A 17,969-nucleotide genomic window follows, 5' to 3' on the forward strand; every position below is an offset into this window, starting at 1 on the left:
AGAACAAGAATGAATATTGAGGACTTTAAAAAAAAGGGGGGGCTGTGTCCATATTCATGAAAAAGTAATGAAAACAAACACAAAAGTCAATCACAATGCGGGCAGCCATTTATAGTTTTGTAGCTAGTAAACATAAATTCAAAGAATTCTCATGCAAAATTATTGTTATCTTCTTCTCAAGTCACATATTTGGGAGGGAAGAGTTTTGAAAGAAAACAATAACCTTAGCCTCTGGGCAAATCGTAAGTTTAAAAGACTCGGTTCTGGATGAATGGGACTCAGGGCAGCAATCCACCACATGAAGATTTCCTAAGCAGAGGCAGAAGGACGCTGCTCAGAAGCAAAGTGGGATGCATTAAGGCTAAGCTACCCTTGCTTAGACTTGAGGCTGTTTTTTCTTATATTTTCATATGAGATGGAAAAGTAAACTAACCCAGGAAGAAAAATACATCTTTTTAATGAGCTGTTGTTTCTTACGTAAAAACTTCTATTTTCACTGCCTGACATTTGGTACACAGAGTAATTTCCATAGTTCACTCGGGAGAAAATCTTGTCTGACTAATTCTGTTTCAAGGGTCTGTAGACGTATCTCAGATTTACTTGAAATATTAAAAAAAAAAAAAAAACTTCAAATCTAATGGAAGTTAATTTTCCAGTAATGGAAACTCAAAGAAGGCAGAACACTGATGAAGTCTGTTCGCTAATTTCCTGAAAGGTAATTAATCTCCTTTTACCTTAAAAATATAGAGCCTCACCACCTACTCTCCCAAGTCCCTTAAAGATCAACATCTTGTATTAATCTAGACTTTTGGAAAAATTATAGTTCTTTAGAAAAAAGTGAACATATAAAGTTTTATCAAGTATTGAAAAATGGTGTAAAAACAAGGCTTACACCAAGTTATAAACTGGAAGATTAAGCAAAAATTTGAGTTATAAAATGATTTTTAACACTGAATAACAACAACAGCAAAAGAGCTAGGAATTTATAACTTATTCCAGAACTCTCGCTAACGGGGGAAAAAGCAAAATCAAACAAGAAAAAACCCCGAAAGATATCAATAAAACTACTGAAAGCAAATGAAAAAAACTAGTGTTTTAATTACATATTTTTACTTTCAAATTATGGAACTCTGAACGTTTTGGCAACTGTGAACTAAAGACGCTAATGTGTGTATACTGGAGTCTTATATACTAATCAAAAAGGCTAAGCAGGGAATCTAAATGAACAGCTCACTAATCTCCAAGGGGGGGTGGGGTGGCAGGGGACAGGGTTGAATAAGACATGTATAATCAACTTAATTAATGAAAGTGTGTATATTTCTATATTATACTTTAGTTCCAATTATTTTTAAGACATGACTCCTTCTTTAATTATCAATGCTTCCCCTGCTGCAATTATTAGAAAAGTATTATGATTTTAAAAAGACTATATGTTTTAGTCTTAAACATTTGAAGTTCAGGTTTTTTCTTTTTCTCTGTGTAGGAAAATGAAGTATCTTCTATTTAAGACTGGAAAGGCTCCACTTATCTTCTCATCTAGGCAATGACCATGAAGAGATCATATTCATCTCAGAAAGGGAACAAGCAGCAGGGAGCATAATTCCTCTGAGAGGATTTTAGATAATACAGATAGACAAACAGATAACATATTCAGTTTCAGAAGAAAAAAGAAGAACCTGAACCTTAATGGCATATTGTAGATTTGCCAAAATAAGGCAAACACAGAATATAATGACAGCATCAGGAAAAATACATTTTAACTGGTCAATTTAGAAAGGGTACCTTTGTGTAAATGTTCAGTAAATCATTTGACAAAAAGTTTTTCAACAGTAAATTCTGCAAAGTGTGTGAAGTCTGGAAACCTCAACACAAGGCACATTGGCTCCTGAATACCCACAAAAATTTAAAATTGGAAAAAGGAAACGTAAATCGGTTTTGGAGTGAAAATGCAATCAGAGGCTATATATTAGCTATTTACTTCCTTAGCTTTCATTCCTTCCACTGAAGTGTCATGTGATACTGTAAGATCTACATCAGAATTAGGAGGAAAAACAGCTTCTATCTCCTCTCACCTCATCAGAAGACACTTTAAACCCACGCTGCCCAATACAGTAACCACTAAGCACATGTGGCTAGCAAGTACCTGAAATACGGCTAGTACCACATGGTGAAATAGCAATACTTTGGATATAATGGACTAAACAAAATGTATGACTGAAATTAACTTCACCTGCTTCTTTTTACTTTCCATTCACGGGGGGGCAGAAAGATGGCTGCTCCTAAATGCTCAGATGTAGTCTTCTTTGGAGTTTCACACAAAAGGAGAAAAATTTTCTGAAGGATTTAAAAAACGCCATATGTTGAAAATTAAATCTAAACTGCAGTTCCCACCTAGTCTAATTGTAAATCTGAGTTATATATTTCCCTGAATACATACATTTAAAAAAAAACCAATAAAATTTAAGTTATGAGACAACATATGAATTAAGTCAAGTTCATCACAGTTATAAATATTCCAAATTACAGCTACACACTATAAATCACAGGAAATAAAATTCAAGTAATAGAATAAGAAGAGAGGAGGAAAATAATAGGCAAAGTTTTAAAGAGGGATATAACAATAAGAACTGCACCATTTGGATAATTTTGTTTGAAAAACTTTTACTTGATTAACTGAACTGCATGTGAATAACTTCAAGAGCTAAGAACTCTTAAAATAAAAGGCAATCCATCCTTTCTTTAAATTCCAGGACGTTCACCTTCTTCTTTGAAAAGCAAAAGTATTTTCTTCCCAGAACTGACCCCAGCAGAACTTGCCCCAAGTGGGAGAAACAGGGTAGCTGGGACGCACACAGTGTTGGAGCCCATCTGAAATGTGGACACAGGAGCTGGCAGGAGTGTTCACGGGACTGAGTCACTGACTAACTGGCTCCGGAAAATGCCAGTGATGAAGCTACGTGTTTCTTGAGATTAAGTATTCATTTTAAAGGAAACATCCAGTGGACTGGCATGAAGTACAGACTACAAAAGAAAAATGAGCAGCACAGTTCCTGCTACGTATAAGGAAAGGGAAGGGGTTAATCCCAAAGGCAATTTAAATAATGGTATTTTATTTTTATATATAAATAAATGTTCTGAGAAATCTCAGACTTTATAGTGCATTGTAAAAAATTAGTGCAGTTTTTTTCATTAAAGTTTTTAGCGCTCAAGGAATAAGATAAATCTATGTCTGTTCATAGTCTTTTTCACTGTACATTAAACTTTTATACTGCTATATGTCAAACTGAAGGTTTCTACACTTGTCTGTTTTTAAAAATCAAGGTAAATGGATTTCATGTTTTATGACAAAACATGGCAATTATTTTTGGCAAAAAAATTAGAAAAATATGAGATCATAGTTTAGAAAGCAAGAGTTTGTTGATTTAAAGCATAGGCAATGCATAGGAAAAAACTTTTTTTAAGGATGTATTTTAACAGAACTTTATCCTTCATGCACGATGTTTTCTCAGCAGCTAACTTAAAAAAATATTTCAGCTTTATTTGGGGATGGAGACAGTGACAGGAGTCAGGGTGAAGGGCGAAGGAGAGGTGCTTAACCAAGCCCACTCTATGTTCAAGTCTCTCCTACAGGATCAAAGGGATACCTGCAGGCATCTTCTGCTCGCTCCTCTTTTTTTCCAATCTCTTGGAATTTTGAGGGAAAAGAAATGAAGTTATAAAACACTGGCTCACACTTCAGCCCCAAGTTCTAGTACCCCAGTTTCGATTACAGTCACGTATTTATCTTCAATCTGAACCAGAAGTACTGTCTTGTCGATGTGGGATCTAGTACCTGGATCTCTGCTGCAAGGCACCCAACGGTGAATCACCTAATGATTCAGAATAAAACAAGCAGTTAGTGGCAGAGACCCTGAATACACTCACAGACTCTATCCTTAAGATTAGAGGTAGTAATTCAGTTTGGTAATTAAGCATAAGTACATAAATCAGCTAAAAACCAGGCATACCAGTCAGGCTACAAAAAAGTCAGAGCACCAGCTTCATAGGAGAACTTACGTGGCCTTCCATGCCCTCCTGGGGACTCCAGTCTTTCCAGCTGTTTCTCCCAGCTTTTAACCGAATACCCTCATCAGGCCACTGCAGCTCTTTCCTTTTTGACAGGTTGATCCCATCCAGAATCTGACTGGGATCCACAATCTGCAGTATAAATAAATATGGATCATTCATTCAAAAATGAATGAATGAATTCAAAAATTCACTTTCCCCTCGATGACAAATAATTATATAATCCCAAACAGAATTTCCTTCACAGTGTCTCAAATTCTCCACTGACTATAACGGAATAAAAAACCACCTAAAGAGCCACCTGAACTCCTTTTAGCCTCCTAGGAGACCTTAACTGCAATGGCCACATAACCATGCTGAAGAGGGAACAAATACCACCAGTGAAAAACTGCTTGCTTTCAGTTTTTATACTGGCAGAAACATTTTTTCAACATTCAAAACTGTTCTAGTCTTCAGACTAAGCGATATAAGGTGTGTCTTCACAAGAGTCCTTCACTCAAAAAAACAAGAAATAAAAACAAACGAGTAAGAGAAACAGTGCAAGAAGAACCGTGGGCTTACTCACCTGGACTCTGTAAATCACCTCCCCCTTTTTGGCATGGGAATTATTGGCAGGACTTAAGGTGTTGCCGGGCTGCGTATCAGCGGCACTGCTCTGACCACCGTCTGTCCCAAGAAAGCCCACGAGGGTGTGATGCTTGCAGGCTGGGATGCTTTGGCTGGAGCTGCTAGAGGAAGGCAGGCCATGCTGCACACAGGCCGGGCCGCTCTGACTGGAGGGTTCCATCTGGTTCACCACAGAGAGGCGGGACTGGATGGATGACGGTAAGTTGCGAAGCGATATCTGGCTGGTGGAAGAGCGCCGACAAGGCACAAATCCCGTGGTGGACATCCGGAGAGATGAGTGCCGGCTGCTATAGCAGTATGACGACTGGCTGGCTACAGAGGCCCGGGCAGGGGACTGCCGGACCAGGCTGGACTGCACAGAGTGAGAGCTGTGGCTAGCGGCTGGGGAGGGAGAAACAACAGCAGCGCTCCTTCTCAGTGGGATGACCCAAACACAACTGCTTCTTCAGTAGTTTCTAAGACTTTCTCCCTTAAGCCTCGCACCTTAAATTAGTTGGTGAATTTACTGAATTTAATATTTATACCTAAAACTTTTAAAGTTGCCAAAAAGAGATAAATATCTGAGATCTATTTTCTTATGTGGTTTTTGTAACATAATTTCTATTTGCTGAAGCTTTTTAAAATTCAAATTCTGGGGCATAAAAAAAATACAATTAAATAATTTATAGGAAATAGCAGGTATTTAGGTTGAGATAAATCCTAAAATTTCTTTCACTGAAATATTTCAGAATACATGAATATCTCATAGAAATGAGACAGTGAGAAATATTTATTAAGGATCTACTATGTGGCAAGCTCTGTAGCTACTATTTCTCAAAATACAGTATTAATGCCCTTTCAATCTACCCCAATGACAAGCTATACTACCTATAGAGGCACAGTGATGCCACACTGTAATATGCATGTACATTAAGGGATCACTACTGAATATGAATGATCAGTGATACTAAATAGTAGGTTATCCTGTGTCCTTTTTTCTAATGGCTCGATAGGATTCTTCAGATTTGTGAAGAGTGATGCGAAGATTATTAGAAAATTATTATCAATTATATTGAAAAATAACTACATGTACTTTTTAATCTGAAAATAAAAAGAGCTAATCAATGTTAAAAGTAAAAGGTGTGTTTAAAGAACACTGGCAGTTTTAGGTTTTCACTCAGAAGTTAAAAAAGAACATAACAAAGTGTCGATCACACACCTATTTAGAGTCTTAACAATTCCAGTGCCATTACATTTTTTTGAATCATTTTAAGTATATGTTTTTAAAACTTCATCTGATCCACGCAAAACAGAGGGGGAAAGGACAGTGCTGGATCAACCGACCAGCCATCCAGGAACAGGTAAGACCTGAGTCCTGCTGTATGCCAGGTGGATTACAGCTCTCATGTAAAAGGCAAATTAGTAAAAGAATAGCTTCCTTTGGGATAAGGAAAAATTTCTTAAATAGGATACAAAAAGTATTAATCATAAAGGAAAAGATCAGTAAATTGCTCTACACAAAAATTAAGAACTTAACCAAAAAAGGCAAGCCACTCTTCACAGAAAGAGAAGGGAAAGCCAAGATACAGAATGGAAAAAGATGTCTGTGGTACAGAAAACTGACCAAGAGTTCCAATCCAGAATATACAAATAAGAAAAAGACAACCAAGTGGAAAAATGGGCAAGAGACTTAACATGTACTTCAGAAAGAAGATCTGATAAACTCATTTAAAAGTTTCCAACCTCAGGTATTATTAGAGCAATGCAAATTAAAAATATGCAACTAAAGACCACCCCCCTCCTCCTGTCTCTCTGAGAGAGCAGGCAGCAGAGGTGGAAACAATGATACTCAAAGCTGGGCATTCCTCTAGACGACCGGTCAGAGTACCAATTGGTGTAAAAGAAATCTGGAAAGATTTTTGGCATTATGTATCATATCTTAAATATTCTCATATTTAAATATTCTCAAACTTTGACTTGATTCCATTTTTAAAGTTTCCAGCCTAAGAAAATAATAAGTGATTACAAAGATTTATATACAAAGATTATTACAACACTCAGAAGAAACCAAATCGTTGTTCAACAGGAGAGAAGTAAATTATATTAGTTAACTATTATTGGCCTTTAAAAATGATACTTTCAAAGAAATGCTATTTCAAATGGTGTATATTTATATATATTAAATGATTAATATAAACAAGTAGGATAACGTCCTACTGGGAATCAAACAAAACATTCTATTTATATATTTCCAAGTAGGTAATATGTCACCCTCTTTATACACACATACTACCTGAACCCCACAGTTGAGAGGCTGACATTACACACATAATTCTGTTTCACATTACCTAGTGCTGGAGGGTAAGATGTGACAGGCGGATGGAGTCCTGCTCCCGGTCCCTGGCCTGGGTTTCCAGTGCTTCCTTGGGATGCACTGCTGTGGGGATCATTGGCAGTTGTCGCACTGTTACTAGTGCAAAAGGCTCCACCTCCAGCATCAGAATCTTCAATATTGCCACCACTGTTACAGCCAGCTCCACAACCTTTCCTTAACCTAGGAACAAACACCGGAGTAGGAGGCATGGTCCCAAGATCACTTCAAGATAGGTACTGTATTCCGAACATTTAATGCTACTAATGTTCACCTTTGGAAATCTTCATGGGGCAATCAACATTAAGAAGCAAAAGAGTCTATGATGTTCGCGTATCTCCCTCATACTCACTGCCTCCGTTCTTCTAATCAACTTCACTTTTACACTACACTCTATCATCTCTTCTACACCATAACAAAGAACTGCACATAACAAGTTGTTCCATTAAGATCTCAGCTGGAAATAGTATCCTTGTCACTGTATACAAACCACGAATACCTAATTGATTTAAATTAAACCTAATTTATTCTGTAGCACACCTGAAGAGAACTGTTGTAATAATTTTTCTTCTCTTTTTTATTTTTTTTATTTTTTTGCGGTACACGGGCCTCTCACTGTTGTGGCCTCTCCCGTTGCGGAGCACAGGCTCCGGACGCACAGGCTCAGCGGCCATGGCTCACGGGCCCAGCCGCTCCGTGGCATGTGGGATCCTCCCGGACCGGGGCACGAACCCGCGTCCCCTGCATCGGCAGGTGGACTCTCAACCACTGCGCCACCAGGGAAGCCCTCTTCTCTTTTTTAAAACGTAGGGTGACCAACTCTCCTGGCTTGCCCACAACTGTCTCAGTTTGGCACTGAAAATCCTGCATCCCAGAAAACCACTCAGTCCTGGGCAAACAAGGCAATTCCAGCACAACACGTATTTTTTGAAAAGAAAACTTCTGTGAACACTACCCTGGTTTGTATTCTTCCCTCTGTTTGAATAGGGGTAGACGTTAAAATGGTGAAATTTTACTCTTTAATGCTGGGTATTCCTGGAAGAATTTTAAAACACCTATTTCTGAGTTTGCTGCTCTAGTCTTGTTTTGGATTAAGTTTTGATATTTAAGGATCTGAACAACTCTTAATCTGAGATTTTTCTTTGCCATCCATCAAATTATGATGTTCCTGCACCATATATCATAATTTACCACACAAAAGGCAGAGGAAAAAAATTCATGTGCATAATTGAAGACACTAAATATTTGAGATGTGAGTGCTGACTAACTGTTAAAATGGCAGCAGTATCTCTGCATCTCACAAGGAGGAGTTTCAACATGGACAGCATGCTCCCCCTACTGCTGGAACGGAATACAAAAAGAATGTAATCGACTTGCACCAGTTTCTTTTATTTTTCTCTCATTTGCCCTGTTTGCTGACCCACACATTCTAATAGTGGCAATAAGCTGCAATAGAGAGTTTAAAAAACTACAAGGAGGGAATTATCCAAGATTCTACTAAATGCTAGAGCAGTGGCTCCTGACCAGACTACTGTACATTAGATTTACTTAATAAGAGTTTGCAGATACAAATGCTCAGATTCTACTTCATGAAGCTCAGGTGTAACAGGTTTTTATTGTACCGTGGCATCTGTATTTCTCCTACAATCTTTCCAGGTGGTGCTATTGCACACCGCCTAGACTAAGCGGGTCAGGACACACCACCACTGGAAAAGGCAGTCCTAGGGCTCACCTGTGCCAGGTTGACACTACGAAGTTTCTGATATTTCCCAAGCTGATAGGTCCCCCAAGAATTTCTTTAAGCTGTTCATGGCTGTCAGAGTAAGAAGTTGTCAGGGGTGAGACGAAGATCGGGTAGCCAATAGGCTGGTCACAAGATGAGTTGATCATGTTCCTCAGAGCTTGCTTGGCATTTTGGATGCTACCTCTCTCCGGGTTACGGTTACGTAGGAAAACAAGTTCCTGCTGTTGCCCTGCCCAAAGGCCTCGGACGCACTCCTTATTCACCTGAAAACCAGAACACATGGGAATTAGGTTAAGGGGCCAAGAATAAAATTTATATAAACAGAAGAGTGGAAATGGGAGGGACATAAAAGACATTACGATAACCAACTGTGAAAAGCAGGAAACAAATATAAGCAGGTCACATCTGAACAGGAGTTAACTATTTTCCACTGTCATTAGGCTATTAAATAATAAACACCTACAGAGCTCTTCCCTCTGCTGTCTTGTAAAAATACCAAGTAAAATGTAGTCCATTTAGTTTTCTAAATTGGTGAAGCACTGAATTTTGTAACTAAGATAATAAATATTTTTGATAGAAATGAGAGGTAACAAATATTTAGAGTTGAAAGGATGTTTGTGATTTTGGGGGCTGATTAAATGAAGAAAAAACATTACAAACTATCAAAATAAAATGTCAGAGATTAAGCCTCCTAAAGCCCTGAGATGCTTAAAAAAAACAACAAAACAAAAAAGCAAGTTAGAGTGAACCATTTACAGTTAGCTACTGTGAAGTACAAGCTGTAGTATTATTTTGCAACCTAGGAATCACATCTTATTAGCAATACAGTGCTGACATTTTAGGAAGAGATGCTTCCCCAAGAGCACATATAACAGGCAAGAGATAAATAAGCAAAAAATGTAAGGCTTTACGGCACATGAAAAAATTTCAGAGGGCAGAGTAAATTACTGACAAAATAAATTAAGAGCTCAAAAACAATAAACGTTAATGTAGTATGGTCATTATTTTTGTTTTCTATAAAAGAGTTTCAATTACTTTTTAAAAGTTTGGATACAGTTATCTAAGTTCCATTGTTTTCAGAGGCAAACGCGTGCCTCCAAACCTTACTTTAATGACCCTGAAGCTAAGGTAGCGTCTGTTGAGCATGATGATCTTGTACTCGTTGGCGCCGTCGTCCATGACGTGCCGCAGAGCAAGCAGGGAGGGTGAGTTGGCGAGGACTGCACTCCGCCACGCAGGGTCCCCTTCGTGGGCTATGACGAGGTTCTTCTCATGAGACACAATGGCTTCATAGAGCACAGTGGGGTCATCATATTCATCCGGAGAAGTGAAATGGTCCTATACACAGAGATAAAAAATACACCTAAAATTTTAGGAAAAGAAGAGAATGACTTCCAGGATGATGAAAGCTTCTGAAATTACTAAATCAGTTACTAAATTAAAAGTCTTAAAAAACTAGTTTATATATTTCATTTCAGCACATGTTAATATTATTAGAGATAAATTATTCAAGTCGGTTTTCATATCTTCATTCATTTTTTTTTCTGTTAAAGGATTATCTCACTGCTATCAGTTAAGGGAGGCTAAAACTACATAAAAGGTCTCTGAATTGCGTTTCTTTTTAACTAGGTGCTTTTCACTTAAAGCCACATCTCTAGAATGATTATAATAAACCATTTTATCCTGCCTCTCATTTAGTTAAGATAAGGCTCAAAACTATGAGCTCTGAGGACAAATTAAGGGTCCTAGCCCTAGAGAAGCTAGTAAAGTCTTCCCTAAAAAACCTCTCGGCCTTATGTGACAAGTCGTTATTTAATATCTACCACATGCAAGACTACGTGGCAGGTAGCATGGATGAAACAAAGGAGTATATGAAATGTGTTTCCCATTCAGAAACCTAAAAATTAACAGGGGATACAGGATATAAATCCAAAATAATCATAACACAAATCAGAATTTCTGAAATGGTGTGCTATTAAGGAAACACAAATATTATATTGGCTGCCTTGATAAATTTTTACATCCAGGTAAAGTGACTCATTTGTGCTCAAGTCAACTGACTGGAGTATGTGCTATCTGGAGGACAGACAGTGACAGCAAGAAGCCGATGTCCCCAAGAATGCACTTCCAAGTCTGGGGGTTCATCTACATGAGACTAAGGGAAGTCTTCACTGTACACGTGGGTACATAATGTAAGAAGTTCTCCGATACAAGATTTCATCTCACTCTTACAACAACCTGGTGAAGTAGATTGAGCAGGTAATACCAGAATTTTACAAATATCAAAACTGAAGCTCAAAGAGGCTTAACTGCTTCCTAGGTTTAGAAAATTAGTATATGATTGTAATGCCAGGACTTGAACACATTTTTTAGAGTATTTTTTCATTCTGATTTTTAAAAATTTACGATTATAGAAGTTAACTGCAACACCTTTCAAATCCAGTTGCTGTGATTAGGGAAAGCTACACAGTGCAGGTGGTCTGGGGCTGGATCTTGAAGAATGAGTACACTTTCAGTGGATGGAGACGGCACCGTGGGGGAAGGGAAAAGACTCCAGGCAAGACGACCTACTAGTGCCTCTCCAGACTTTTTATAAGGCTGGTGCACTCCTCGCTCCACTGCTTTGAGCTTGGCTCGTAACAGGTCACAGCTGTTCCGTTTTCTACGAACTGCCTTCAGCTAATGGAGCTGCCTGGGTAGGAAATGCCAGGAGAGGATTATTCCCCCCTTGGCTGTGGAGGTGCAAGGTACAAAACGGAACTCTGGGTGACATTCACACTCCAGAGCTCCCTCTGGAGACCAGGGAAGGCTAGAGCTCAGCTGAAAGACACTTCTGCTTAGCTTCTTCCCTTGCTCTTTCCTGCTTCCATCATTTCCTCACAGACTGTCCTGAGGGCATCCCCTCAATTAGTCTTTTGCACGAGAATCCTGGACTCTGACTCTGCTTCTAGTGAACATGCCCTAAGAGAATTTACTACTTAAAATACTGATGGATGGCTCTTGACTTCTGTCCATCACACACCAGCAACCATGCTAATCTTTCTTTTAAATACTGAGTTCACTTTCCTACACCAGCAGATAGCTAGATGCCATAAGATGTGCTCTCTTTCATCAAGCTGTTCAATTAGGGAAGGAATGACATCCTTGGATAGCGGTATTTGTACAATTATTTGAATGGAAAATAAACATACAGAGACAAGCAATAATCACATTCTTAATAAAACGGAAACAAAGTTGGAAATCATTAGGCATGCCAAAAGTGGAGAATGCTTAGTCTTGTCCAAATATTTCTTCTCACTTAAAATAGTTGAATGAATATGTAAACTTCTATGTACATCATTCAGCACTGTTTTACTGATAAAATATTTGAAACAGGGACTTCCCTGGTGGCTCAGTGGTTAAGAATACACCTGCCAATGCAGGGGACATGGGTTCAAACCCTGGACCGGGAAGATCTCACATGCCGCTGAGCAACTAAGTCCGTGAGCCACAACTACTGAGCCTGTGCTCTAAAGCCCATGAGCCGCAACTACTGAGCCTGGGTGCCACAACTACTGAAGCCCGCATGCCTAGAGCCCGTGCTCCGCAACGAGAGAAGCCACCGCAATGAGAAGCCTGCATGCCACAACAAAGAGTAGCCCCTGCTCACCGCAACCAGAGAAAGCCCACGCACAGCAATGAAGACCCAACACAGCCAAAAATAAATAAATAATTTTATTAAAAAAACAAATTGAAACAATCAGAATGTCCATGAATAGTGAGATAGCTTAATAAATGGAGTAAAAATTATACTCTGGAATACTACAGAGTCATTAAAGAATGTGGTGTGCCTCTATATGTGCTAACGTAGAAAGGTGTCCATGGTAAACTAAATGGGAAGAAAGCTTGCACTCCAGATCAATTTCTATAGCATGATTACACTTTTAAAAAGGAAGATATTTATACATATAGTTGGAAATGTCTGCATGAACTTGGGGAAGTCAGAAAAGATAGGCGTCAAATTATTGGCAGTGACTTCTTTGTGGGGCTGTTGTATGATGGTATGGGATGACGGAAGGTGCTTACTCTTGGGAGATGTTTACTTTTCAATGTTTTTCATTAGTTTTCAAATAAATAAAAAGAGATAATGTTTCCAATTCTAGGAAAAGATTTCAAAAGCATTTTAGAAACTTCTCATAAGAAGTTATGAGCAGAGGCACACGAAATATTATTTTTCGAAAACAATGAAACTCATGTAGCAAACATTCACAGGGCACCAAGCACTGTGCTAAGCAAGGAGGACACAGACATAGAGATTAATATTGCCCTTGTCCTCAAGGAGATCACAGATTGTAAGATTTTCATTATATATCTCTTGTAAACCAAGATAGACTTTAATTGGTTTATTTTACTTCTAACAACCAGGTAAATCCTTAAAGAGACTAGCGAAAGAGAAAAAAATAAGGAAATATGCTGTTTTATAAAATGATTAAATAGAGGACAAGAGAGAACACATGAAAAGGGCAATTTGTGTAATTTCTCTGAGTTTTGATTAATCTTCATCTATAAAACGGGGATTAAAATAATTTTCTGGGTTGTGGGTGATATAATGTGTATGAGAGCACTGATACACTATAGGATACTGTAAAATTAAATATTACACAGATAACAGTTTTAATTTCTAAAGTAAAAAACATATAACACATTAGATTGTAGAATTAAAAAATTAAAAAAGAACTGTAAAGGAAAAAAGCAGAAGTTAAAAAAAATCTATGAAATCGCTAAAAGCACCCTATCAAAGACTGTGTCTGAAACAAAAGTTATTACAAATTTCGTATTTTTAGCTCTCTGGGAACAGGATCTTTTTTAAAAAATCAGGTTGACGTACAATTTACACACAACAAACTGCACCCATTTTAAGAGTACAGTGAGAGGCGTTTCGACAAATGTGCAAACTCGTGTAATCAGTGCTACAATCTAGATATAGAACATTTCCATCATCCCAAAGTTCCCTCCTGCCTTTTGGTATTCAATCTCTACATCCCAAACAAGCACTGATCTGCCTTCTGTCACTAGAGATTAGTTGGGCCTGTTTTAAATTTTATATAAATAAAATAATACAATATGTACTTAAAAATATTTTTAAATTAAATTTTATTTTTTTATACAGCAGGTCCTTATTAGTCATCAATTTTATAAACATCAGTGTATACATGTCAATCCCAATCTCCCAATTTATCACACCACCACCCCCACCCCTGGCTGTTTTCCCCCTTGGTTTCCATATGTTTGTTCTCTACATCTGTGTCTCAATTTCTGCCCTGCAAACCGGTTCATCTGTACCATTTTTCTAGGTTCCACATATATGCGTTAATATATGACATTTGTTTTTCTCTTTCTGACATACTTCACTCTGTATGACAGTCTCCAGATCCACCCACGTCTCTACAAATGACCCAATTTCATTCCTTTTATGGCTAAGTGATAGTCCATTGTATATACGTACCACATCTTCTTTATCCATTTGTCTGTCGATGGGCATTTAGGTTGCTTCCATGACCTGGTTATTGTAAATAGTGCTGCAATGAACACTGGGGTGCGTGTGTCTTTTTGAATTATGGTTTTCTCAGGGTATAGGCCCAGTAGTGGGATTGCTGGGTCATATGGTAGTTCTATTTTTAGTTTTTGAAGGAACCTCCATACTGTTCCCCATAGTGGCTGTATCAATTTACATTCCCAACAACAGTGCAAGAGGGTTCCCTTTTCTCCGCACCCTCTCCAGCATTTGTTGTTTGTAGATTTTCTGATGATGCCCATTCTAACTGGTGTGAGGTGGTACCTCATTGTAGTTTTGATTTGCATTTCTCTAATAATTATGTTGAGCAGCTTTTCATGTGCTTCTTGGCCATCGGTATGTCTTCGTTGGAGAAATGTCTATTTAGGTCTTCTGCCCATTTTTGGATTGGGTTGTTTGTTTCTTTAATATTGAGTTACATAAGCTGTTTATATATATTGGAGATTAATCCTTTGTCCATTGATTCGTGTGCAAATATTTTCTCCCATTCTGAGGGCTGTCTTTTCACCTTGTTCATGGTTTCCTTTGCTGTGCAAAAGCTTTGAAGTTTCATTAGGTCCCGTTTGTTTTTGTTTTTATTTCCATTACTCTAGGAGGTGGATCAAAAAAGATCTTGCTGTGATTTATGTCAAAGAGTGTTCTTCCTATGTCTTCCTCTAAGAGTTTTATAGTGTCCAGTCTTACATTTAGGTCTCTAATCCATTTTGAGTTTATTTTTGTGTATGGTGTTAGGGAGTGTTCTAACTTCATTCCTTTACATGTAGCAGTCCAGTTTTCCCAGCACCACTTATTGAAGAGACTGTCTTTTCTCCATTGTACACCCTTGCCTCCTTTGTCATAGATTAGCTGACCATAGGTGCGTGGGTTTATCTCTGGACTTTCTATCTTGTTCCACTGATATATGTTTCTGTTTTTCTGCCGGTACCGTATTGTCTTGATTACTGTGGCTTTGTAGTACAGTCTGAAGTCAGGGATTCTGATTCCTCCAGCTCCGTTTTTTTACCTCAAGACTGCTTTGGCTATTCGAGGTCTTTTGTGTCTCCATAAATATTTTAAGATTTTTTGTTCTAGTTCTGTTAAAAATGCCATTGGTAATTTGATAGGGATTGCACTGATTCTGTAAATTGCTTTGGGTAGTATAGTCATTTTCACAATATTGATGCTTCCAACCCAAAAACATGGTATATCTCTCCATCTGTTGGTATCATCTTTAGTTTCTTTCATCGGTGTCTTATAGTTTTCTGCATACAGGTCTTTTGTCTCCCTAGGTAGGTTTATTCCTAGGTATTTTATTCTTTTTGTTGCAATAGTAAATGGGAGTGTTTCCTAATTCATATTTTTCATCATTAGTGTATAGGAATGCAAGAGATTTCTGTGCATTAACTTTGTATCCTGCAACTTTACCAAATTCATTGATTAGCCCTAGTAGTTTTCTGGTGGCATCTTTAGGATTCTCTATGTACAGTATTATGTCATCTGCAAACAGTGACAGGTTTACTTCTTCTTTTCTGATTTGGATTTCTTTTAGTTCTTGTTCTTCTCTGATTGCCGTGGCTAGGACTTCCAAAACTTTGTTGAATACTAGTGGTGAGGGTGGACATCCTTGTCTTGTTCCTGATCTTATGAAATGTTTCAGTTTTTCACCATTAAGAATGATGTTTGCTGTGGGTTTCTCGTATATGGCCTTTATTATGTTGAGGTAGGTTCCCTCTATGCGCACTCTCTGGAGAGTTTTTATCATAAATGGGTGTTGAATTTTGTCAAAGGTTTTCTTGCATCTATTGAGATGATCATATGGTTTTTATTCTTCAATTTGTTAATATGGTGTATCACGTTGATAGATTTACATATATTGCAGAACCCTTGCATCCCTGGGATAAATCCCACTTGATCGTGGTGTATGATCCTTTTAATGTGTTGTTGGATTCTGTTCGCTAGTATTTTGTTGAGGACTTTTGCATCTATATTCATCAGTGATATTGGTCTGTAATTTTCTTTTTTTGTAGTATCTTTGTCTGGTTTTGGTATCAGGGTGATGGTGGCCTCATAGAATGAGTTTGGTAGTGTTCCTTCCTCTGAAATTTTTTGGAAGAGTTTGAGAAGGATGGGTGTGAGTTCTTCTCTAAATGTTTCATAGAATTCACCTGTGAAGCCATCTGGTCCTGGACCTTTGTTTGTTGGAAGATTTTTAATCACAGTTTCAATTTCATTACTTGTGATTGGTCTGTTCATATTTTCTATTTCTTCCTGGTTCGTTCTGGGAAGGTTACACCTTTCTAAGAATTTGCCCATTTCTTCCAGGTTGTCCATTTTACTGGCATAGAGTTGCTTGTAGGAGTCTCTTAGGATGCTTTGTATGTCTGCGGTGTCTGCTGTAACTTCTCCTTTTTCATTTCTAATTTTATTGATTTGAGTCCTCTCCCTCTTTTTCTTGATGAGTCTGCCTAATGGTTTATCAATTTTATCTTCTCAAAGAACCAGCTTTTAGTTTTATTGATCTTTGTTATTGTTTTTTGTTTCTATTTCATTTATTTCTGCTCTGATCTTTATGATTTCTTTCCTTCTGCTAACTTTGGGTTTTGTTTGTTCTTCTTTCTCTAGTTCCTTTAGGCGTAAGGTTAGATTGTTTATTTGAGATTTTTCTTTTTTCTTGAGGTAGGCTTGTATATCTATAAACTTCCCTCTTAGAACTGCTTTTGCTGCATCCCATAGGTTTTGGATCTTCGTGTTTTCATTGTCATTTGTCTCTAGGTATTTTCTGATTTCCTCTTTGCTTTCTTCAGTGATCTCTTGGTTATTTAGTACCGTATTGTTTAGCCTCCATGTATTTGTGTTTTTTATGTTTTTTTCCCCATGTAATCCATTTCTATCTCATAGCGTTGTGGTCAGAGAAGATGCCTGACATGACTTCAATTTTCTTAAATTTACTGTGGCTTGATTTGTGACCCAAGATGTGATCTATCCTGGAGAATGTTCTGTGCGCACTTGAGAAGAAAGTGTAATCTGCTGTTTTTGGATGGAATGTCCTATAAATATCAATTAAATCTATCTGGTCTATTGTGTCATTTAAAGCTTCTGTTTCCTTATTTATTTTCATTTTGGATGATCTGTCCATTGGTGTAAGTGAGGTGTTAAAGTCCCCCACTATTATTGTGTTACTGTCGATTTCCTCTTTTATAGCTGTTAGCAGTTGCCTTATGTATTGAGGTGCTCCTGTGTTGGGTGCATATATATTTATAATTCTTATATCTTCTTCTTGGATTGATCCCTTGATCATTATGTAGTGTTCTTCATTGTCTCTTGTAACATTCTTTATTTTAAAGTCTACTTTATCTGATATGAGTATTGCTACTCCAGCTTTCTTTTGATTTCCATTTGCATGGAATATCTTTTTCCATCCCCTCACTTTCAGTCCCTAGGTCTGTGTCCCTAGATCTGAATTGGGTCTCTTGTAGACAGCATATAGATGGGTCTTGTTTTTGTATCCATTCAGCAAGCCTGGGTCTCCTGGTTGGAGCACTTCACGTTTAAGGTAATTATCGATATGTATGTTCCTATGACCATTTTCTGAATTGTTTTGGGTTTGTTTTTGTAGGTCCTTTTCTTCTCTTGTGTTTCCCACTTAGAGA

At 37.8% G+C, this 17,969-nt stretch overlaps 1 protein-coding gene across 6 annotated transcripts in view; it reads right to left on the bottom strand.

Annotated features, from left to right (window-relative positions):
• Window positions 1–1,054: 1,054 nt before the first annotated feature.
• PCNX1 (pecanex 1) overlaps window positions 1,055–17,969 on the bottom strand; it is a 168,762-nt gene continuing 151,847 nt past the window's right edge. For all 6 annotated transcript variants that reach the window (XM_082844795.1, XM_082844794.1, XM_082844796.1 and 3 more), the window contains 6 exons: window positions 9,894–10,124; window positions 8,775–9,049; window positions 7,020–7,225; window positions 4,631–5,073; window positions 4,057–4,197; window positions 1,055–3,869 (listed from right to left, as the gene is read on the bottom strand). In XM_082844795.1, coding sequence (XP_082700921.1) covers window positions 3,729–3,869; window positions 4,057–4,197; window positions 4,631–5,073; window positions 7,020–7,225; window positions 8,775–9,049; window positions 9,894–10,124 — 1,437 coding nt within the window. In that variant the 3' untranslated portion in view covers window positions 1,055–3,728. The remainder of the gene's footprint in view (window positions 3,870–4,056; window positions 4,198–4,630; window positions 5,074–7,019; window positions 7,226–8,774; window positions 9,050–9,893; window positions 10,125–17,969) is intronic.

This window comes from Leucopleurus acutus (assembly GCF_964270905.1).
Source record: "Leucopleurus acutus genome assembly, chromosome: 1".
Taxonomy (NCBI): domain Eukaryota; kingdom Metazoa; phylum Chordata; class Mammalia; order Artiodactyla; family Delphinidae; genus Leucopleurus; species Leucopleurus acutus.